This window comes from Tachyglossus aculeatus, chromosome X4, assembly GCF_015852505.1.
Source record: "Tachyglossus aculeatus isolate mTacAcu1 chromosome X4, mTacAcu1.pri, whole genome shotgun sequence".
Lineage (NCBI taxonomy): Eukaryota > Metazoa > Chordata > Mammalia > Monotremata > Tachyglossidae > Tachyglossus > Tachyglossus aculeatus.
Window position 1 is genome coordinate 16,161,447 of NC_052098.1, and position 25,227 is coordinate 16,186,673.

Genomic DNA, 25,227 nt, shown 5'->3' on the forward strand with positions numbered 1-25,227 from the left:
TTTTCAGTTGATTCCCCCTTTTCATGTTTTTTTATTCAACCACTTTTGATTTTTGCATAACTTCTTTTTCTTCGCCAGCAAAAATTAATGTTGATCTAGCACATCCCTAGAATGATCATTTCTTTGTTATAGTCTGCTGAAGAGCAATCAGAAGAAACTCTAAACCTACCATTTTGTTGCGAAACCCAGGCTAGGGTTGCATGGTTACTTCTTTCTGATTCATTTTACTTACAAAAAAAAATAGAACAGATCTGACTTTTCCCTTTCCCCATTCCCCACAAGTATGTATCAGATGGGCCAGATTTTAGATTTTCACCTTGGCCAAGTGGTCTAAGGCGCTGTGTTCAGATTGCAACGTGTCCTCTAGGGTCCTGGGTTCGAATTCCGCTTCTGACTTGAATTGAGGAGCAGCGTGATGTAGTGGGTAGGGCACAGGCCTGGGAGTGAGTACCTGGGCTCTAATCCTGTCTCCACCACATGTCCGCTCTGTGACACTGTGCAAGTCACTTCTCTTCAGTTACCTTACCTGGAAAATGGGGACTAAAAGTGTGAGCTCCCTGTGAGACAGGGACTGTGTCCAACCTGAGTACCTTTTCTCTACCTCAGCGCTTAGAACAGTGTTTGGCAGATAGTAAGCACTTAAGTATCATAATTATTATTATTACAAGCCCTTTGGTTTCAGATTATCGTCTGCAGTCTGTAAAACAGCCAGTCAGTCCTGCCCCAGAGTATCTCTGTCACTGTGAGGGGCTGGAGCAGTTTGCTGTTGACACAGTGAAAAAATGTGTTTGTAATTTTCAAGGCCATTTGGGGGTATTGCTGCGTCTGGTATCTATGAAAGGAATCAGGAAGGGGATAGAAAAAAAATCATTTTGTCACTTTGGAAGATCTGGAACACTTTCTGTGGTTCTGACTGCCACATTCATTCATTCATTCAATCGTATTTATTGAGCGCTTACTGTGTGCAGAGCACTGTACTAAGCGCTTGGGAAGTACAAGTTGGCAACATATAGAGACGGTCCCTACCCAACAGCGGGCTCACAGTCTAGAAGGGGGAGACAGACAACAAAACATATTAACAAAATAAAATAAATAGAATAGTAAATATATACAAGTAAAATAAATAGAGTAATAAATCTGTACAAACATATATACAGGTGCTGTGGGGTTGGGAAGGAGGTAGGGTGGGGGGGATGAGGAGGGGGAGAGGAAGGAAGGGCTCAGTCCCACATCTTAGGTATGACAGAGGCTTTTTCTCCTAATGGGTTACTAGAAGGAAAATTTGAACTATAAAGGTACGCATGAATGGATGCTAGATGGTACATCCCTAGATATTAGAATGGATATCAAGGGGAGCAACTATTGCGTGGTTTCTCCAAGCACCCTATTGTCACCGTTGGAGATAAAATGCCAGGCTGGATGTTCTTATGTTTACTTGGAAGATTTTAGGGCTTCTTGCTGAGGCTCATGATGATTATAAGTAAAAGGAAACCACGTCGTACAAGAAATGGAAGTTGTCTGTGGGTTGTGTATTAGCCAGAGATAGGGTGTCATTAACTTGCAATGAAGGTTAACTGCAGTGGCCTTAGCAGCTCTGAACTATGCCATGCCAGAAAGGGCTAAATGACCTAACTCACTGTGTTTTTTACTTTCAAAACCAAAATAGAAACAAAATGAGAATTGAGTCATTTTGGCTGAGATGCTTAGTCTTTTCTTATGTAAAGAGAATTCCTTCTGACTTATGCGTACTAAAACTATAAGTAGGGTGATTTGTCCACCATTAAAAGTTCAATATCTGATCTGGTGAAACTTGTAGCGTAATGACAGTCCGGCACTGTCTGGGTTATTTAGTTTCATCAGTTTCTATAGTCTTTCACTCTGAATGTGTCAGACACCCATTCCCTGTGGGTAAATATTTGATGTTAAATCCTACAATTTAAAAATTATTCAGGCTGCCAGATGTGGTAGTTTTGCCATTCAAAGAATATCACTAACTCTGAGTTATTTGTTCATACAGCTGTGTGTAGGCTTTTGATACAGTCTTCTCTTTAGATTTTAAGCTCCTTGAAGATGGAGATTGTCTTCTACTTCTATTGCACTCCCCCAAGCACTTAGTAGAGTGCTGTGCATAAAATAGGTGCTCAGTAAATAATATCAATTCATTGCCTCTTCTTGAAGGCTCTTTGATATCAACGGAGGGTTTTTTTTTTGTTATGTTGAAGAACCTCAACATAGTAGTAATGGTATTGAGTGCTCACCGACCGTCTTCCAGTGTATTAGCCAATTAAGTACTTGAAGAAAATTAAATCCAATCTCCATAAATTGGAGTTAACTGTTGCCTACGATTTCTAGTCATCACGTTATGGCAAGCAACTTTTAGAGTTAAAAAAGTGATGCCAGAGATTCAGGAAATGATTTTATTAGTTTTGGCAACCTGACTATTACATTGAACTTAGGCACATTTTTCTGATGCAACTGAAGATGTTTCTCTGATATAATTGAGAAAAGGGTCTTAACTGTACAGAAAATTGAGGATGGGAACTCTGGAGAGCCATCCATTTTCACTTGCAGTCTCAGAAAAATGTGACACTATAATTTTCAGCAAGCTAGTTTGCTAACTCAATCATTTGGCTGCATCCAGATGTTTTTTTGAAATTTTCTATCCATTGAGGTCACGTTTTTCATTCATTCATTCATTCAATCAATCGTATTTATTGAGCGCTTACTGTGTGCAAAGCACTGTACAAAGCACTTGGGAAGTACAAATCGGCAACATATAGAGACGGTCCCAACCCAACAACAGGCTCACAGTCTAGAAGGGGGAGACAGACAACAAAACAAAACAAGTAGACAGGTGTCAAAACCATCAGAATAAATAGAATTATAGCTATATACACATCATTAATAAAATAAATTTTGATGCTTTACCTTGGGTAATAATAATCATTATTATTACAATGGTATTTCTAAAGTGCTTACTACATGTCAAGCACTGTTCTAAGCACTGGGGTTGGTACGAATGAATCAGATTGTACACAGTCCCTGTCCCTTATGGGGTTCACAGTCTAGGTAGGTGGGAGAACAGGTATTGAATCCCCATTTTACAGATTAGGAAACTGAGGCCTGGAGAAGTTAAGCGACTTGCCCAAGGTCACAAAGCAGGCAAGGCAGAGCCATGTTTAGAATCCAGGTCCTCTGACTCCCAGTCCTGTGCTCCTTCCCCTAGATCGTGGTATTTTGAAATGCGGGTGAAAAACACAAAGAATGGTTCTTTCATGATTTTTCTTGTACTTTCTCTGAGGACCAAGATTCCAGAGCTGAACTATTCTCTTGAAAGTTGTAATGATGTTGATGCATTGCCTAGCCCATGAAGAACTTGGGGCAAACTGCAGGTCTTTCATAAAGACATCCTAGGATAGTCAACTTGAGGACATTTAATGCCTCTCTGCAAGGATGGGCCCTAATTAGGCCTTTCCAGCTCAGACAACCACATGTGTGTTTAACACCATCTAACATAAAATGACGCAGTCAGTCAGCAGTATTCTAGACAGAGATTTCTTGCTCTGCATCCTGTGTAGCCTTACAAAAGAAAAACAAGGCTTGGTTCTTCCTCTTGAGGAGCTGACAGTCTGATGAGGGAGCAAGACAAGCGCAAATACACAAATGAAAAAACCTCAAAATTCAACATATAGAAGCATACAACATATAGAAGACAAGCAAGATCACAAATGATAAGAAACAGATAGATGTTTATAGAGCTGTACGTGCAACTTTCTGGACTCATTAGCAAGATTGTATCCAGGATGGGGTTCAAACTAAGACAGTTTGCTGGAGGTTGCCATCAATTTATCAACGCGTCTCTCCCATTGGGCGGCAAGCTCTTCAAAAGCAAGGATCCCATCGTATTCTTCTAGTCCACTGCTCTAGCTCAGTAGGTTTTCAGGAAATACTTTGGATAAATACCGCAATGAAGGGGGGTTAATCATTTTGAAGGAGCAAGGTCGTTTGAGAGAGGTGCAACAGCACGGAGGCAGACGTTTGTGTGTGTAGGTTTGTTTGGAAAAGAGACCGTGATGCAGAGGTACAAATAATTAGGTGGTGAGAAATTGGAGGTACGGTTGGCGGCTTGCTTGTAAAGCCCTAGTTCAGGAGTTTGAATTTGAGGTGATCAGACATTGCTTGCTGCTGGAGATGTGCGAAAATATGAGTGGCAGATAAGTGAAAGTCCTGAAAATGGTACTATATCCATGAGGGCATACCTTTAAATATCCTCTCTTCTTTTATTTTTACCTGGGTCATAGTCTATCAGCTCATCTAGTTCATTGGCTTATATTAGCTTTTGCATGCTAGTGGGAAAGCAAAGCGTCATCAATTATCTGACAGCCGCATCAGTTATCTGACACAAAGCCGTCCCCTTTAATTTTGAAGAAATCCGCTCAAAGCAGTTGTGGATTTCCGTGTTTGGCTCAAGGCTAGTTTTAAAATTATAAAACATGAAAACACACAAGTTTATTGCACAAGACGACAAAGTAGACAATGAAGGAACTCATGCAGCATATTTACATTTTGAAGCTGTGTGGTAATAAAGCTTTACTATTGACCACCATGGAGGTCTCCTGGACTTGTCTCCGTGATCTGTTTTGTTCAAATGAGCAGGCCTAGAATTCTCAATTATGCCAGTTGAGAGGGGAGCTCAGGAGCATGGAGAGTAACTCCAAAAACTCCCAACTGAGAGATTAGGTATTTTCAGAAGCTGCTTTTTAAGATGGAAAAAGTAGGAACAGGGGAATTATTGAAGATATTTAACCGGATTTAGGTTTTTTAGGTAGAGTTCTTTAGGAATAGGTGAACATCAATTCTGAGCGCTTTTAGAAGTTTGATAATGTCTGCTGTCACCAATGTTTTAGAAGCCTCTTTAGAGAGTGTGAATTATAGATAAGAAATTCCTTCTCTTTATACTGGAAAAGGGAAGGGAATGATGGCTCAGGGTCGCTTTTCAAATGCAACAGTTCTCCATGCCAGACTTGTATATATATGACCAGTGACCTTAACATCAATAAATACGATAAGATCGGTGGGCCCTTCTAATGGCTCAGTTTGAGGCTAGCTTGTCCCCCCTGCCTGCTGTCTTTTCTCCTCAAGATTCATTCATTCAATCGTATTTATTGAGCGCTTACTGTGTGCAGAGCACTGTACTAAGCGCTTGGGAAGTACAAGTTGGCAACATACAGAGACGGTCCCTACCCAACAGCGGGCCCACAGTCTAGAAGATAACTCTCAAGATAACTTATCAACTCACTCTCAAGATAACTTGCAAAGCAAATGTTTTACAGTATGTGTGTCCTGGTCCTCCACAGAAATGGAAAATGTGAACATTTCCTCCCATTGGTGTTAATTTAATACCGTCTGGGACATAATTTGCTACCTCTTTCAATTTGGATCTCCCCATCTTGAATCATCACTACTCCTCTTCTTAAAAAAGGAAGATCTGACTTTAACAAATCGGTTGAGAATTAAACTGGGTTAATGGGTCACTTATTTTCCCCAATGTTCTTGCTTTTTGCCTGGGATAATTTGTACCTAATGTGCTTAAGTATAATAATGATGTAAAATGATATTATGTGATGGGGTAGATAGGAAGGGGCACTTCAATTTACCAGGAGAAAAATAACACCATCTGTTGGCTCCATAAATAATAACACCGTGATGGCAACACGGAAATGTTTTTAATAGCCATTTAAGTAGAAAATTACATTTGTTGACTTTCTGTATTGATGCTTGGAAGTTTTAATTGTCATTTAAAAAAGAGAATGATACAAGTTGGTAAGCACCTTTTCTTTGAAATTTTTTAACGTCAAGCCGCTAAAATTGTGGGTGTTTTGACTGCACGAGGTAAATGGGAAAGAAAAATAGTAGGTCCTTTAGTGAAATAAAATTGTGTCTTGGTCTGGCAAAAAGAGGAATGGATTGACCTGCACCTGAAGTGCATTTTTCATAGAAGTATGTACTGGGGAGGGAAAAAAATATGTCCCACAGATGGAATCCAGCCTGGCTTGGAGCCCACAGCAGCTTTTACTGGGCTCCAAACCAGCCACGGGTGCTTGCCACAACCCCAAAATCACCAGTATTGGGGCGGGCAGGGGGGCCCTATAACGGGTCCAGTGTCTGACTGACAGTCAGGTAGTTCAGTGCCGCCTCGGGCATAGCTGCATTTCCAATCCGCCTCCCCAGACCCCCGCTCCCACCCTGAAGGTGGTTGGACGGGATGGCTTAGCGCGTGGCCGTCCCAGCAAATGATTGCCCACCCTTAACCTAGACTCCTGGGCAGTTCTCTTCAGTTGGGAAAAATAAAAGTGACTGGGTGCCTGCCGGGGTAGCCTAACTAGAAATGAAGTGGTTAGTGAACAAAAGGCAGTTTCCCAGTGGGACTAGTTGGGAAGTTGTAGCATTCTCTTTCCTGTTTGAGTATTCATGCCGGACACATATACGAGAAGGAAAACGGGTGACCCGGTGCAGTAAAGAACTTCACCCGTCCCTCTGACGGGGATTTTTCTGTTAATTTATGCAGGTCTTCTTGCTCTTTGGTATTTTTCTTGCTAGTTGCTAGGCAACTGGGCAAGTTACTGCGCATGTATTTTATGATAACTGTCATTATGATTATTTTTTAATTATACAATTGGGAATATGGACTAAAGCAACATATTGCCATTTATGCTTAATGCTTACCTTCTAACATTTTAGCACACATCCAGAATAGCCTTATGGAATTGGCAAAGAGTGATGTATAACTTTCACGTGCATCTTGAGGCCAAACAAAGGGAGAAGGCGATGGCAGCCTTCTGCGAAAATGGCTAGCCCCTTCAAGCTTTTATTAATCTAGGCAGGTAGTCAGGTGTTCGGATCTGACATACTGGTATCTAACCTTTTAAGTCACTAATATTATCTAATGATCAATCTATTCATTCCTAGTAATCAGTTAAAATCCAGATGGTAAATGCTTTCATTGCACCGGAATGTCCAGCCCATTCACACCTCACGTTTCTTCACCTAGCCAGTCTGAAATAAGGTATTGATCCCCATAGATACTATTCACCCAAGCTATAACCCCGAACACCATTTAGACTGGCTTTCATACTGGGCCAGCCTGAAAGTAGCAGGAAGATCCCAAAGGGCCGGTGCCTATGTGAGTTAATTCCAAGGGGACCAACTCGCGGGGAACGGAGCTGTGGGAAGTGTGGTGGGTGGAGCGGCAGTGGTGGCCAGAGGAGTTTCTGTACCTTGACCCCTCATGCCAGGGAATTCCTGTGAAGTTTTTGAGACCCTGTGGGGCCCTGCTTTCAAGTCCCTTCTGAAAAAAAAAAAATACATGGGGGCAGCCAACATGACTGAGAACACTTGCAGGGTGGGGGCGGTGGATGCGAAAATGCTGGGGGAGGGGAGGTCTTTTTCTTCTCTTCAGCTTTTTCCTCTCCGTGGGAATCTTGTTGTGTTTTATGTGGCTTTTAGGCTCAACTGTGCAAATAATTAAAGTGATACTATAGGCGTGTCTGCACAGCGCCCTCATCACGGTTCGGGTTCATAATTTGCCGACAGAACTCGCCACAGCAAATTACAGTCCCGCGTGTCAATAGGGTCACTCAAGCAGATACCCCAAATGCGTATCAGTGAAAGTGGGATTTCCTTCCCACGTTTTTATCGGGTGATGGTAGTGAAATGGAATGGGGGAAGGGGAGGGAGCCAACATGGAGAAAGGAATACGTCCCGTCTCCGAACCGAGTTCGGAGAACTTGGGGATGGGAGCGGATGGAAGCAGGTGACCTACATTTGGTCAGCGATGGCAGCAGAGGGAGTCAGAGCACCACAGAGATTATGAGATGGGGGGTAGAGAAGGGCAAGCTGGAAGGATTGGTAGTGATAATGGAGGAATTGAAAGGAGACTTATCTCCAGGGCAGCAGCAAAATGGCAGGCCAGAAGAGAGGGAAGGTGATGGAGGTGGAGCATTTTCTACCCAACCTATCCCCAGGAAAGGGATAGGTTCGTCTTCCCATTCATCCTAAAATGCTGACTGAGAGAATGGGCACAATTTCATGGTAGTGCTAAGTGTGCACACCTGGGATGGTGATGTAGCTCTTTCCCAGCTCATTAGCAGATAACTCTTAATGGGTTTTGGAAATACCGTATTGAAGTCTTAGCATTTTCTGCTACAGGTGAAGTATGATTCGGAGAGAAAACATATTAGTATGATAATAAAGTCATATCGTAATGTAGTATCTATGGCTATGCAATTTTGGGGGGAATGTAAAGAGCACTTACATGTATATATGTTTGTACATATTTATTACTCTATTTTACTTGTACATATCTATTCTGTTTTATTTTGTTAGTATGTTGGTTTTGTTCTCTGTCTCCCCCTTTTAGACTGTGAGCCCACTGTTGGGTAGGGACTGTCTCTATATGTTGCCAACTTGTACTTCCCAAGCGCTTAGTACAGTGCTCTGCACACAGTAAGCGCTCAATAAATACGATTGATTGATTGACTTATAGAAAATGTTTGGGGGGATTTTTATCCACTACTGGTTGATGGTCATAAAGTAGCAAACATATTATTGCATTAAATTGTGTAAAAATGTACTGAAATATATGGCATCATGTCCCTTAAATAAGACAACTTTACACACATCCCATGAAATGCAAAATTATGGGGTCCTTCGGTGATGCTAGGTGAGAGTGAGTGGTTTGTCATGTGATGGGATCGTGAGAAAGGACATACCGACTTTTTATTCTCATTATGTAGCTATACACTCGTGTCTTTAAATTGAAGCAATCAAACTAAAAGTTATTTTAAATTGCTGTCAGAATTTGAAGGGAATTTCAAGGAGAGGTTGTGAAATCTGATGGCAGTTCTCTTTCAACTCACTAGCAGAGCTTTATCTTAAAAGATGGTATTCGGTTGACTGAAAAACTCTTAAAAATTCTAAAGAGGATTAAGGGATTTTTTTCTAAAGAATACATTTTTACATAGTAGCCTTCTAGCACGCAGGAGCTGTGGATTTTAGTCTATTAAATCACTTTAAAGACATATTAGCACACAGGGCTAATATGTTGTTCCCCACTCCTCAAGAACCTCCAGTAGTTACCCATCCACTTCCACATCAAACAGAAATTTCTTCCCAGAGGCTTTGAATCACTCAATCACCTTGACCCTTCCTACCTTACTTCCCTGATTTCCTATTTACAACCCAGCACATTCACTTAAATCCTCTAATGCCAATCTACTCACTGTACCTCGATCTCATCTGTCTCGACGCCACTGACCCCTCGCCCACATCCTGCCTCTGGCGTAGAACCTCTCCCTCTTCATATCTGACACACAGTCATCCTCCTCACTTTTAAAATCTTATTAAAGCACACCTCCTCGAAGAGGCCTTCCGCAACTAAGCCCTCATTTCCTCTTCTCCCTCTCCCCTTTGCGATACCCTTGCACTAGGATTTGCACCTTTTATTCACCCTTCCCTCAGCCCCATAGAACTTGTGTACAGTTCTGTAATATCATTTATTCATTTATATAAATATTAATGTCACGCCCCTCTCTCCCCCCGCCCCCGTAGACTGTAAGCTGCTTGTGGGCAGGGAATGTGCCTATCACCTTTGTTATACCGTACTGTCTAAAGCGCTTAGTACGGTGCTCTGCACACAGTAAGTGCTCAATAAATATAATTGATTGATTTATGGCTATGGTTCACTGGAATATATTGGGTTTTTGTGTTTGAATCCCATATTCTACCTGTTTGGTGAGATAAGCAACCTAAAGAAAGCCCAGTGAGTCATCAGAGCCAGTGTATTTTCTGAATGGAACTAAAACTGTTCTTCACCCAAATTTGCAGAGAACAGACTAACGGCCCACCAAACAAGTCTAAAAAAATGTGTGTCCAAAACAAGACAGATTCCAACTGATTTGAATCAAGTGGAACAGCAACCACTATGGCAAAATCCACCCCCCCACCATTGGGTTGAAAATAAGGCTAAAAACATTTCTGCTTTTAAAGAAACAAGTGGCTATAAGGGTTTTTTTTTTTTGAAAAGGACTATATGTTTTGCCCCAAGCAAACTCAGCCATCATATTTTGTTCCATTAGCTATCCTCTTTAGAGAATTCATTTCTTTCTATTGCTTGGTTTTTGTTTTCCACAGTTCAGGACGTCAGCTAAGTGAGGTCTTCATTCAGCTCCCATCCAGGAAAGAATTGCCAGAATACTATGAATTAATTAGGAAGCCAGTGGACTTCAAAAAAATAAAGGTTGGTGTAATATTTGAAAGCATCGTTTCTAAAATATACATGATAGCTATCCTGTATGCCTAAAAATGACACTACCGATCAATGTGTGGTAAGAGGCTCAAAAGACCAAATTGCCAGATACAGTCCTTTCAGCACTGAGCACGAGAAGAGAGAGCCATTTCCTATGTGCAGGGCCTGACAATGTTTTCAATTCGCCTCTTGCTCTGATGATTAGCCCTCTGCATCAAAAGAGGCGTCGCGTTCTAATGGCCGAGCACTCGGTTGCTCTGCCTGCCGCTCTGATCTCCCAGCAGGCTATAGCTGAACTGTATTGTTTGAGGTTAAGAACGTAGAAGTGTTCATTATCCATCAGAGATTGGAATATGATGCAAGTGTGTTTGAAAGGTAAATTTGCACATATCTGTCACACTGATTTGTCTGCTAAGGAATTAAATATTTCATCCTTGTGTCTTATTTTGAAGACACTTGGTTCTCACCTTTCAGCTCCAGCATTACAGCAACCCGCTTCTGTTGTCGAGTTGTTGTCTGAGGAGGGTTGAAGACTCTCACTGTTTCCGTCTCTCTCCTCCACTGGATCAGATTTATCCGTAGATCCAGGAAAGGATTGGCCCGTGGGTGTTGGTGGTGGCTGTCCCGGACACATGTCCCAAATATGACTCTTTGACGCCTGCTGTGAGACCTGTTGGAGGGAGTGGAGATGCGATCGCCACATCCTTGACCCATGTCCAGCCATTTGCAACCACCAACATAGCCCTACTCCCAAGCCACACCATGCACACACCAAGAGGGTGTGCATCTGGTTTTGAGGAGCCAAGAGCACCATGCCCAGCTGCAGAAAAAAATCCAAGGGGTGGAAGGGCTTGCTCCGCTGTTCACCGCCCTCTTTATGCATTGGCATCACCTTTCTGGACACGAAGGGAAGAACTGCGGTGGCTTCCAACTGACCCTTCAGCTCAAATCACATTGAATTGATTTCAGTTTTATGGCACAATGTCCAATAGCCAAGTGATGTGTATAAGTCTTTTCTTTCTAAAAATCCCAACAGGAAAGAATCCGGAATCACAAGTACCGGAGCCTCAGTGATTTGGAGAAAGATGTCATGCTACTTTGTCACAACGCCCAGACCTTCAACTTAGAAGGATCACAGGTCTGCTTGATTTTACTTGAAATTTTGAAGTTTAAACATGCCCACCTAGTTTTGTATGGGCTACTTTGATCTGTACTTCTTTACTTTTTCATTGATTGTCTATCGTTACTACTAGGAATAATTTGCTAGAGTTCTTGATAGAAAGTTCTTTGTCATTTTGCTGGAGTGTGTGTGTGTGTGTGTGTGTGTGTGTGTGTGTGTGTGTAAATTTGCCCCTTTTAGCATTTTCAAAACTATGCTAGGTCTTTGGTGTTTTTCAAATTATAATTTCTGTCTTCAAGCCTTCTCATACGACTGTTACTAAATAGGGCAGGAATTCAATTGGAAGCATTTTGAAAGAAAATATGTTAAAAGGAGGATGTTGTGATGTTCTCTATTTTATAATGCCCTTTTAGAGTCAGTTATATTACATATGTTCATTTTAACTAAATTTTCCTCGAGGTTTATGCATTTTTAAGTATCCAGGCAGATTACTAGCATAAGTTCCCTTCGAGAAGTTCCTATATTGACTTTTTGCTCTCAGAAGTTGAGGTGGCTGTCTGCGACAGGAAAGTCTAGAGGGTCAGGAGAGGCACAAAACTGTCCTAGAGTTGGTTGATAGAGGAAGCAGTCAGCAATAGCCTGGCACCTTCCCGTCTGCATCCTTGGCCAAAAGTATTAATACCATTAGAGAGCTGAGGGAAGGGGAAGGCAAATAATCTGAGAGGGATCAGAAAGAATAGTCACCTGCCAATGTACAAGATGGTCGTATTTTTCTGTTTTCTTCCATTTCTGGTCCGATCACCAGATAAGAAAGAGTGCAGACGAAGTCTCAGAATGATGTTTGGTACATTCTCCAGGATGATCGCTATGTGTTCTCATGACAAAGAACAGTACTAGCATAAAGCCTTTCCTTTCAGAGATGTTTTTAGGATAAGTTTAAGATAAAAGCTGATGTGCTGAGCTGCCTAACCTCAGAAATGTTAATCAAGGAGTCTTTTGCAGATGAGAATTGACTGGCTTCTAAATATGATCAATTTCAGGATGTTCATTTCCACTGGTAAATATACTATATCATTGAGCGATGTCCTTGACTTTGATGTGGAAGATAGTTAACATTAGGGACCCATTACTTCTTTGAAGTGTTTTCTGTTTAATACAAGCCTAGCCATAGGAAAATGGAATCTGATGCAATTGTTAAAATCCAGATGCACTTTATGGTACTCTTCCCTCTGTATTTTGGAAATTTGAACCTGCTAAACACACAGTAACACAGCATAAAAAAAATATGTTGAGTTGAGTTGGGGGTTTTGTTTGCTTTTAGTGTAGAAAACATTAGCCTTGGCATTTCTTGTAAAAATGAGCACAATCATCATTGTTTCCTGTACTGACAAATCAAGCTGGTCTCTGGGCGTTCGCATTGAGAACAACATTCTAAACTATGAATTTTTGATGAAGCCCAACCTGCAATTTGAGCAAGTTTACTTTTCCTACTGCAGATCTATGAGGATTCCATTGTTCTCCAGTCAGTGTTCAAGAGTGCCCGGCAGAAAATTGCCAAAGAGGAGGAGAGTGAGGATGAAAGCAACGATGATGACGAGGACGACGACGAAGATGAATCCGAGTCTGAATGTAAATCCCGGGGTCCGCCTCTCCCAGTTCATTATTCCCCGTGGTGTTTTTGAGATGATTTTCAGATTTATTTAATATACTTTCGTTGCATGCAGTTTCCCTTTCCCAACACTGCCCTGCTAATTCCCGCCATCTGTTCTTACTGAGTTGCTCTTCTAGCTTTCTAGTGTGACTTTGTAGAAGGAGCTGCCCCGTGAAAAACAGAGCTATTAAATAGGCTTCTCTGGTTCTTCGCCTACCTCCAGCCTTTAAACGTCATTTACATCAGCCCTATTGCTGAGACTGTCTCGGTGGCGGTATACTCTGCATTCTTCTTTCCCTCTTTTTGAGGATGGGTGGTCACCTGGCTTCCAGGTGCCTTGTTCAAAGAACCTGTACAGAAAGAAATTTCTTAAGCGATCCAATTTGAAAAGTTCCATAGGCGGATATGTGTGTACTATGGGATGGCTAATATCTTTATTGACTGGCTGGAGAAAAATGGCCGTGAGCCCCATGTGGGACAGGGACTGTATCCAACCTGATTACCTTGTGTCTCTGCCAACGCTTAGTACAATGTCTGGAACGTAGTAAGCGTTTAACAAATGCCATCAAAAAAAAATAAATGAGTACTGACCTATGTTTCTCACCTTTTGCTCCCAGCAAAATCTGTAAAAGTGAAGATTAAGCTCAACAAGAAAGACGAGAAAAGCCGAGACAAAGGGAAAGGCAAGAAAAGGCAGAGCCGAGGCAAAGCTAAACCTGTTGTGAGTGACTATGATAGTGATGAGGAACAGGATGAAAATGTAAGTATTCCTTTGGCAGAAGTAATGGAAATGTGTTTTCCCTTTCGTTCTCTGCTTTACTACTATCTGAAATGCTCAATCTCACCCAACTTTTGTTTCTTTTCCTGAGGGTGTTGATGTACGGCTTTTCAATGCACTTATCCACCAGGCTCATGATAAAGGGTGTCAATTAGGCCTCATGCTTTCTAATCGATCGATCATTTCTCAAAACCCTAAAAGATGCCTTCGTCATTATTTTTCAAACTCTTCCTTAGGTTAAAGCCCCAGAGAAGACTGAAAGGGGCCTTTATTGTTAGTGTGTTAGGTGTGGCAAGATAAAATTGGCGGGTTGGGTCACCACTGGAGATTAGATTGAGCTAAGCCAACTTCTAAAATGGACTTCAAAATATTTCAACTTTTTCATTTCCTATTTTTGGAAATGTGCATTTATGCTAAGTGCTGGGGACCCAATATCAGCATTGGATTGGAAAAAAAAAACCCTGTTGCCTGGCAACCTGAACTGTTCCATGTGGCCGGGTCAAACCCCACATGGCCCTGTCCTCTCCTTTCCGTCTCCCTTTCAGAGAATGACCGTTTCCAAAGTAGAGCATAGAGTAGGTCATGTTTCTGCCTGTCCACAGGGCAAGGGGCATGGAGGGAGAGACAAGCTCCTGGGCACCTATAATGGCATGGTCTAGCCCTACCCTGGCTTGGACCCAGATTTGCATAGCAGTTTTCACACTGTTCTAGTTTTTTGCCGAAATTTAGGAGCAGCGAGCACTTGATTTGCAAGTTTTGGTCATTTTTGCCCCACCGTCACCAGAAAGGTAACGTCAGGAGTAAGAATTATCCATAACCCATTCGCCCTCAGCATCGAAAGCAAAATATTGCCCCGTCGTGTTCGCGACCGGATTTCAAAGGTAACCGCACTTACGGATTTTTTCATTAGGAGCCCATCTTTCCCGTCTTGTCTTCCTGCCTTTCTTTCTGGTTTGCCTTCCTTGTGCAGCGTCAGACATAACTGTAGAATTTCTGACCTTTATTGAATGTGGTTTTTGTTTTTATTTGACCTCCAGGATCAATCAGAAGCAAGTGGAACTGATGACGAGTGAGCCACCTAGTGCTTATTTTCGGGTCAGAACTGAACTCCTTCCTCCCTTCTCTCATTTACACCCAGTAAATTCATCCTGTTAGCTAGACATTGAGTTGTTTCTGTATTCTCTTCAACTATAAGAATAGCTTTAGAATAGTGCCAGACAAACATATGATATCATAGTGTAAAAAAGAAAAAAGAAAAAAAAATTTGTAGCATATTGTGACCAAATGGGCCTCAAAGTTTCAAATAAAAAAAAAAAGCTTTTGATGGAAAATATGTGGGTTGATAGTATATTTGTATGGGTCGGGTTTAGTTTAGTAATGGTTTGGTTGTGCCTGATTTTATCACCTGATCAGATGCTCTAAAACGGCTTAGCATCGGAAAGATGAAAAATGTGTTTTTTGTAGCACTAATAACCAGGAGGAGCCATTAAAAGCCACTGGTTATTTTATTTTTCATCAGGCAAATTTTCAAGGTTTTTATTTGTTCTGTATTGTTTTTTACACTGTGGTACATATATGCAACTTTGTTTAATAGCTGATAAGTGTACAGTAGGTAGATTTCACCCACCTTACCCCATATACGTTTTTCCACTTTATGCGCAGTGATCTCTGGAAAAAATGCTTTTTGAATTGTATCAGATTTATGTCTACTGTAAACTTTGCTCTTTTTTGCTCTTGATTAAAAACAACCTGTTGGATTGAAAAATGCTATTGAATATTGCAATCTATATAGTGTAATGGATGGCTTCTTTCATCAAACTGATCTTCTTTGTTACCAGTGTGGATTATCACCTTTTCCCTAAAGTGTACTTAATCTTTGCTTTCTTTGCACAATGTCTTTGGTTGCAAGTCATAAGCCTGAGGCAAATAAAATTCCAGTAATTTTGAAGAATGTGGTGTTGGTGCTTTTCTAATAAAGAGATAATTTAGCTCAATAAATGCTGCCTTGCTTTTATGAGTTCTCAGGGATAATACACCTTGTTAATGGGCCCGAGCGACTGTACCTGGAACACTCCTGTGACTTAGGAGACCCTGGAGCTGGCTGGAAGTCGACAGGAGCACCTCTGTGGGAAGATGCCGTGACTTTTATGCTAGTTATTGAAACGGAGTATAAAATCAGAATGTTTGTTAGTTCTAGAATCTGAGCTGAAAAGGAATCGGTTGCTTGCTCGAAGCAAATACACCACAGAAGCATGACCCAGCCCAACAGTAGGTTGCTACCATATCAGTCCAGTAGTATGTATTTAAAAAATTTTTCTTCGATGAATACGAATAATAAATAATAACCATATGGATTAAGCCCTTATAGCGTGTAAGTCACTACGTTGAGCACAGGGACAAATCCACGGAAGTTGATTCAGATACTACCCCGACCCATTGGTGCTCCCTATCTAAAAGGTGGGGGGAGCCAGGCACATTAGGAAGGGGAAATGGGCTACAACTACAGTGAAAATAACAGTTGGGTACTGGTTGATGAAGGTCAAATGAAGCTTGACAAATCTTTTCATATGGAAATGATGCTTCCTGGGATGCAGTGACTAAAAGGAGAGTTTTGCATTCTATTTAATACCTTGTATTATCGCAGCTTAGTCTTGCTTTCCCCTATGAGAAAACTCTAATTACCCTTGGTAATGTGTGAAAATGACCAAGTTTCACAAATGTAACCCCCAGAGCTCTGACAAGCCCGGGTTGCTGGGTGCATTTGTGTCAGCCTCAGAGCTACGTGGGAGCCATGGTGGGCAACATCAAGCTGCCTCCACCGCAGGGCACAACTAGCAGGCCACATCCTGCCCATATTTTGCCTGCCCCTGTCAGAGAGAATGGTGAAGGAAATAAACTACTGTTACGTGAATCCTCCGCGTTAAGCATGAAAATGTATTACAGGTAACTATCCTCTGTAGTCAAGGATGTGTAGTGTGACTGAAAAAGCTGTGATCTGTCCCAAACAGAACTCCTTATCTTCCCACCCAAACCCCTTCCTCCCCCTGACTTTTCCATCACTGTAGATAGCAGCACCACCATCCTTCCTGTCTCACAAGCCCATAACCTTGGTGTCAGCCTTGACTCATCTCTCTTGTTCAACCCACATATTCACTCTATCACTAAATCCTGTAGGTTCAACCTTCACGATATCACTAAAATCCACCCTTTCCACTCCACCCAAACTGCTACCACGTTAATCCAAGCACTTAGCCAATCCCACTTTGATTACTGTATCAGCCTCCTTGCTGACCTCTATGCCTCCTGTCTCTTCCCCACTCCAGTCCATAATTCATTCCACTGCCCAGGTCATTTTTCTACAAAAACGTGCAGTCAATGTTTCCCCACTCCTCAGGAACCTACAGTGGTCACCCACCCTCTCCGCATCAAACAGAAACTCCTTACCATCGGCTTTAAAATACTCAAAGCACCTTGCCCCCTCCCACCTCACTACTCTCCTACTACAACCAAGGCTGCACTCTTCGCTCCTCTAATGCCAACCTACTCACCGCACCTTGATCTCGTCTATCTCGCCGCCAAACTTTCGCCCACATTGTGCCTCTGACCTGGAACTCCCTCCGTTTTCATATCCGACAGACAATTACTCTTCCCACCTTCAAAGCCTTACTGAAGGCACATCTCCAAGAGGCCTTCCCTGACTAAGCCCTCTTTTCCCACTCCCTTTTCTGTCACCCTGACTTACTCCCTTTATTCACCGCCCTTCCCCAGTCCCCCAACACTCATGTACGTATCCGTAATTTATTTATTTATATTAATGTCCGTCACCCCCTCTAGACTGTAAACTCATTGTGGGCAGGGAGCGTGTTGTGTTGTACTTTCCCAGGTACATCCCCCAGGTATTGCTGCTAACAAGGAATCTAAGACCAGTGAAAGAACCAAAAACACTGAGTTTCTGAGACTCAAAAGCAAAGAACGAATATTTCCTTAAGCAAGTCAGTTGAACTCACGCTTACCGTAGTCTTTGGCTGTTCGCTTCTATCTCGATATGTCTAAAAATGAATTCCATATTTTTCCTCGTTAACCCACTCCTCCACCCAACTTTTCCATCACAGTTGCAACCACCACCATCCTCCCATCCCCAAAGCCTGCAGCTCTGGTTTTATCACTAACTTCTCATTGTTTTCATTCTCACATTATGTCACTAAATCTTAAAGTTTTTCTTCCACAAAATTTTTCAGATCCACTCTTTCCCCTCTATCCAAATGACCACCACCCTAATCCAAGCGCTTGACTGTCATATTGGCCTCCTCACTGGTCTCCCTGATGCCAACGTTTCCCCTGTCTGGTCCAAAGTTAATTCAGCTACCCAGATCATTTTTCAAAAACTTTCAGCAAACATCTCTCCTCTCCTCAAAAACCTTCAGTGTTTGCACTTTCCTCTCTGCATCACGTCAAATCTCCTGACCATTGGCTTTAAGACACTCAATCAGCTGTCTCCCAAATACTCCACTCATCTCCTGCTACTTCCCAGCTCTCACTCATTTTTTTAAAATGATATCTGTGTAGCATTTACTATTTGCCAGGCACTGTACTTAGCACTTGGGTAGATATAAGCTAGTCGAGTTGGACACAGTCCATGTCTCGTGGTGCTCACAGTCTTAATCCCCAGTTTACAGATGAGGTAACTGAGGCACAGAGAAGTTAAGTGACTTGACCAAGGTCACAGAAGACAAGTGGCAGAGTCAGGATTTGAATCCGGGTCCTCTGACTCCAAGGCCTTTCCATTAGGCCACTCTGCGTCTTCCTCAGCTCTCATCGCTGTGCCCTGTTATTGACTCTTCTGCCACTGGCTCTCTCATGCTCTGCCTCCGGTCTGGAGCTCGTTCCCCCATCAAATCCTCCAGAAAACAGCCCTTCCCATATTCAAAGCCCATCTGAAAACCCACCTCCTCCAAGACGCCTTACCAATTAAACCCCATTTTTATGGTATTTGTGAAGCACTTACGATGTGCCGGGCACTGTACTAAGCGCTGGGGTGGATACAAGCTAATCGTGTTGGACAGAGTCCCCGTCTCACCTGGGGTTCACAGTTTAATCCCCATTTAACAGACGAAGTAACTGAGGCCCAGAGAAGTGAAGAGACTGGCCCAAGATCACACAGCAGACAACTGGCGGAAGCGGGATTCAGACCCTACTCCTTCTGACTCTCAGCCTGTGCTCTATCCACTAGGTCACACTGCTTCCATTGCCGGGTTGAATCCATCCAGTGGACACCCTTTAGTTTATTCTCCCACCCTCAAGATTTACGCATCCTCGGGATTCACTGCGCTAGACTTCATCCTCCCAAGGGGATTTTAGTTTCTTTAAATCATTGAGATAGTCTTTGCAAGTCACTGCTGAAACTGATTCCCTGCCCAGATCTTCAGGTTTGTGGGAAAAAAAAAAAAATGAATCAATCGCTGTTGGGGCATTTCAAACCCTCAATGTACATTCTTTTCAGGGGCTTGTTCATTCTTGGTCTGACATCCTGTAGGCACTATTTGTTTTCACAGCAGTAATCCGCCCACCTCGTATATTTTTCTCTTTGTAAAGCCCCAAATGCTTTTAATAAGCTCTTGGATTTCTCCTGTAGTCTTGTAATTTCCTTCTCTGAATTGACTCTTTGGAGAGTTTCCCGAACCTTCCCTCAGGAAGCACCCCCAGCTCAGCCCCTAATACAGACCCCTCAAAATGTTCTTTGGTTTTAACCTCACACTCTTCCTGTTGCCGTGACACAGCTGGGACATTTGCCCCATTTTACTCCCCAAACTAGACCGTGGGCACCCCCCAGCCCGCCCCCCTGCTAGAAAATGAGACTGCTTAAAGGCTAACTTGAATCTAGACTCAAAGGCCCCTTGGGGGAAGGTGTTTTCTGACACCGCTGAAGTTGATGATATAAAAAGCAGCTTTACGCGTGCCATCGTGTTCACCATTAGTGAGTATGGGCCTTGGCTTTAGGACCCACCGCAGGTGTGTGCTTTTCCTGGATGGGTTTGGCAGCAGGTACCCGATTTTTTCCCACTGTTCTTCAGAGGGAGAGGGTCAACCATCGCCAGAGGAAGCATGCCCCAGTAGCCCCACACTTAGAAGCTCCTCCCGCTAGACTGTAAACTCCTGGAAGCGGAACCCAGGTCATTTATCTCCATCGTATGCGCTCAAGCATTTAGAGGGCTGATCTGCTCGTGGTAGATGCTCACATCGATACTAATGCCACCTCATTTCTATCTGCCATCCATGCCACCTGCCTGCTGGCTTCAGAGCTGACAGACTGGGGCTGAGAAAGGCAAGGCTGTCATCATCAATCGTATTTATTGAGCGCTTACTGTGTGCAGAGCACTGTACTAAGCGCTTGAAGGCTGTCGGCCCTCCTAGCCACCAGCTGTCAATTGGGTACGTCCCAGATCCATCGGGAAGCCCGCGTGAGGCAAGAATAGAGCAGAGTGGCTGCTCTGTCTCCACAGTCCCCACAAGAAGCAGTCTAACGCAAACTGGATTAAATTGCTGTGGTTTTTCCAAGTTACCCATCCTCGACTCTTTGCGTTGAAAACCAAGGGGCCATTAAGCAAGAGGGTGCCATCAGCCAAGGTGCTTTTGATATTTTGGGTTGGTTGTCTGTGCAGTGGGCCTGCAAGTAGGGCTGGGACTATCCAGGATAAAACAAGTGGTTCAACTCTGGCTAGGGTGCGAGCCCACTGTTGGGTAGGGACTGTCTCTATATGTTGCCAACTTGTACTTCCCAAGCGCTTAGTACAGTGCTCTGCACACAGTAAGCGCTCAATAAATACGATTGATTGATTGATTGGGTGGATCACAGTGCTCTGCATCCAGGGAGCACTCAATAAATACCACTGATTGATCACCCATGCCATACCCCGTGCAGGGCCTCTGAGAAGCGGGTGCCTTGTGATCCGGTAGTCTAGGAGTTAAGCCTGCACACTCGGTCCCTGTATTTGTGGAGAAGCATGGCAAAGTGGATAGAGCACGGGCCTGAGAGTCGGAAGGTCATGAGTTGTAATCCCGGCTCCGCCACTTATCTGCTGTGTGATCTTGGGCAAGTCACTTAACTTCTCTGGGCCTCAGTTCCCTCATCTGTAAAATGGGGACTGAGTCTGCGAGCTCCACGTGGGTCAGGGACTGTGTCCAACTTGATTTGCTTGTATCCACCCCAGCGCTTAGTGCAGTGCTTGGCACACAGTAAGCGCTTAACAAATACCATCATTATTACTGTGGTTCTGTTCCTCCCGTTCCCAGCAAGTCATCATCTTCAATGGCATTTATTGAGCACTTAAGGGGTGCAGAGCACTGTGCTAAGCACTTGGGAGAGTACAACAGAATTGGTAGGCACATTCCCTGCCTACAGTCTAGAGGCCAGGAGATGAGCCATTCCCGGGCCCCAGACTTCTGGAACTCCTTAATCAATCAATCAATCGTATTTATTGAGCGCTTACTGTGTGCAGAGCACTGTACTAATCAGATCCTTAATCCTTAATCAGATGCAAGATGCCCTGAAAATCTGACTAGCATTCTGCCACTAGCTGGACCTCACTCTCAACTCTCCCACCTCCATCCCCTTGCTCACATTATTCCACCAGCCTGTACCTTCTCCTCCACCTCCAATCTGTTGAGCCACAGTTCTTCCCACCAGCAGAGCCCTCCTAAAATGGTCTATCTCCCGCTCTGGACTGTAAAGTCATTGTGAGCAGGGAATGTGCCTGCTTCTTACATTATACTCTCCCAGTCGCCTAGAGAAGCAGCGTGGCTCAGTGGAAAGAGCCCGGGCTTTGGAGTCAGAGATCAGGGGTTCAAATCCCGGCTCTGCCAATTGTCAGCTGTGTGACTTTGGGCAGGTCACTCAACTTCTCTGTGCCTCAGTTCCCTCATCTGTCAAATGGGGATTAAGACTGTGAGCCCCATGTGGGACAACCTGATCACCTTGTAACCTCCCTAGCGCTTATCATTATTATTATTATTATTATTATTATTATTATTATTACAGTGCTCTGAACACAGTAAGCACTCAATGTACCCTAGTTACCTCATCTGTAATATGGTCATTGAGACCGTGAGCCCCACATGAGTCAGGGACTGTGTCCAACTCGATTTGCTTGTATTCACCCCAGCACTTAGTACAGTACCTGGCACGTGGTAAGCGCTTAACAAATACCATTATTATTATTATTATTGTTATTATTAAATACAATTGACTGACCTCCTTCAACGAGCCTTGACCAATTAACTCCCAAGTCACATTAACTGATCAGCCACCTCTAACACTTGCATACTTAAATTTTTACACCACTCAGAACATATCAGAATATATATATATATATATATATATATATATATATATATACACACACACACATAAAATTGTATTGTCAATTTATTTGTTCTGATTTAACCCTTTTGGAAATTAGGAGTTTAGGCTCCTTACGGCAGGGGGTGTCCCACATCCCTGGTGTATTTCCCAATCATTCAGTCCAATGTGTTGCCCCCAGCCACTACTCTTTTACTACTCTTTTACTACTTTTACACTTTTACTACTACTAGAAGCGGAAAGTGAGTCAGAGAGCCCTGCCCTTCAGCGCATCCTCTCACAGTGTCCAGCCTGATTATACTGTATCTACCCCAGCACTTAGTAGAGTGCTGGGCACACGGTAAGCACTTAAATACCATCATCATCATTATTATTATTAGTGCAAGTCAGTCATATTTATTGTGCACTTACTGTGTGCAGAACACTGTCCTAAGCGCTTGGGAGAGAATAATATGTTGCCAACTTGTACTTCCCAAGCGCTTAGTACAGTGCTCTGCACACAGTAAGCGCTCAATAAATACGATTGAATGAATGAATAATATAGCAATCTAACAGATTCGCCGCCCACCACAAGCTAACAGTCTATTATTATTAGGTGTCCTAGAGGTGAAATTCTGGTACAGTGAATATTATGACCAGTTTTGTTGTTGGTCAAGTTTAGGAAATTGCTAGCAGCACTGAGTTGCATTCCACACATATTTTAAGGCTCAAGCTGTCAAATCAGCCTACTTTCAATGTACAGAATTTCTACTGAGTAATGGGTCCCTGAGAGACGTTTTACGTGTGTGAGCCCTTAATAGCAGTTTTACATTCAGACCACATTTCTTTTCATGGGGAAAAGTTTTGTAGATAATGATTCCTACTACAGGCCTCTGGCCTCTGTGGATTCTTAATAAATATTTAATGATCATGATGATACAATTTGGAATAAATTTGGGCATCAGCATCTCAATGTCCAAATTATATTCCCCTGGCAAAATATGGCAAGAAAACATTACTTTCAAGGTAATATATTCAGCTAAACATTGCTGTCGCATGGATGCTCAAAGTAGCCTGTCAGCTGGGGGTGTTTAGCAATGGATTTCTTTTTGGTATTTATTTGCACGGTTATTAAAAAAAAAAAGCATACACACACACTTGCAGAGCACATAACAAAGCAAGATTAAAATATACGATCATCTAATTAATTACAATTCTGCTCGCTTTGTTATTGCATTCTGTTCAAATGCCATAATTATTATCATTATTATTATTAAATGAAAGAAGATGAAAAAAATACTGCACTGTCCTATAGTAAGAGATGGGCTCTTTGCTGGCCAAAAAAAGACACTCCTACTTTAAAATAAAAAGGAATAATATTGTCAGCATTAACACTTTAAGCTTACAATTTCCAAACCTGCCCCTCTAACCAACTCCAAAGAAACTAATGTTCCTGAAATGACCTGCTTTGTGTGTCAATAGGCTATATCCTCTTTGAATAATTGGGAAATCTTGATGTTTTGGAAAGTGTAATTATTACCCATATCCACACACAAATATCCTCACACTCATGTCTTTTTCCCAATTTTCAAAATGGTATTTGTTAAATACTTACTATGTGCCAGGCACTGGGGTAGGTATAAGCTAATCTGATTGTACACAGTCCCTGTCCCACATGGGGCTCACCGTCTTAATTCTTATTTTACAGATGAGGAAACTGAAGCACAGAGAAGTTAAGTGACTTGCCCAAGGTCACACAGCAAATGGCAGAAGCTGAATTAGAACTCAGGTCCTTCTGGCTCCCAGGCCAGTGTTCTAGACTGTGAGCCCGCTGTTGGGTAGGGACCGTCTCTATGTTGCCAACTTGTACTTCCCAAGTGCTTAGTACAGTGCTCTGCACACAGTAAGCGCTCAATAAATACAATTGAATGAATGAATGCTCTAACCGGTAGACCACCCTGCTTCTTCCCCAGCTCACCTAACTGTGCCATTTAATGGACTCTCCTGCCAGTGGCCACACACAGACTTTGATGGCTAAACCCAATTAGTTTTGTTTTGTACTTCACCAAACATTCAGGTTTTAACTCTTCTTTATGGCACATAGCCTGGCCCGTGTCCTATTGCTTGAGACAAATGTATCGCCAACTTTAGTCGGAAGCAAATGAACAGACTATACTTCACAGGGCGAATTTCTGTTCCTGTTTTCCAAATAGAAATGAGAACACAGCACTTGAAAGAACTATTGAGGTGTTCTTTGGGGTCAGATAATTAAACAGGTAAGATGTATTGAAGATCATCATCATCATCAATCGTATTTATTGAGCGCTTACTGTGTGCAGAGCACTGCGCTAAGCGCTTGGGAAGTACAAGTTGGCAACATATCATCACCATCATCATCAATCGTATCAAGCGCTTACTGTGTGCAGAGCACTGTACTAAGCGCTTGGGAAGTACAAGTTGGCAACATATAGAGACAGTCCCTACCCAACAGTGGGCTCACAGTCTAAAAGGGGGAGACAGAGAACAAAACCATACTAACAAAATAAAATAAATAGGATAGATATGTACAAGTAAAATAGAGTAATAAGTATGTACAAACATATATACATATATACAGGTGCTGTGGGGAAGGGAAGGAGGTAAGATGGGGGGATGGAGAGGGGGACGAGGGGGACAGGAAGGAAGGGGCTCAGTCTGGGAAGGCCTCCTGGAGGAGGTGACAAGTGGCAGATGAGAAGCATGATGAGAACAAGATGAGAAGCAGCGTGGCTCAGTGGAAAGAGCCCGGGCCTTGGAGTCAGAGGTCATGGGTTCAAATCCCAGCTCTGCCACTTGTCAGCTGCGTGACCTTGGGTGAGTCACTTCAATCAATCAATCAATCGTATTTATTGAGCGCATACTGTGTGCAGAGCACTGTACTAAGCACTTGGGAAGTACAAGTTGGCAACATATAGAGACAGTCCCTACCCAACAGTGGGCTCGCAGTCTGAAAGGGGGCGACTTCACTTCTCTGGGCCTCAGTTCCCTCATCTGGAAA

The 25,227-nt window shown here is 42.8% G+C and overlaps 1 protein-coding gene across 8 annotated transcripts in view; it reads left to right on the forward strand.

The window, feature by feature from the left end:
* SMARCA2 (SWI/SNF related, matrix associated, actin dependent regulator of chromatin, subfamily a, member 2) overlaps positions 1-15,803 on the forward strand; it is a 179,835-nt gene extending 164,032 nt beyond the window's left edge. For all 8 annotated transcript variants that reach the window (XM_038769627.1, XM_038769629.1, XM_038769625.1 and 5 more), the window contains 5 exons: positions 10,192-10,297; positions 11,343-11,444; positions 12,923-13,055; positions 13,695-13,837; positions 14,893-15,803. In XM_038769627.1, coding sequence (XP_038625555.1) covers positions 10,192-10,297; positions 11,343-11,444; positions 12,923-13,055; positions 13,695-13,837; positions 14,893-14,928 — 520 coding nt within the window. In that variant the 3' untranslated portion in view covers positions 14,929-15,803. The remainder of the gene's footprint in view (positions 1-10,191; positions 10,298-11,342; positions 11,445-12,922; positions 13,056-13,694; positions 13,838-14,892) is intronic.
* The last annotated feature ends 9,424 nt before the right edge of the window (positions 15,804-25,227 follow it).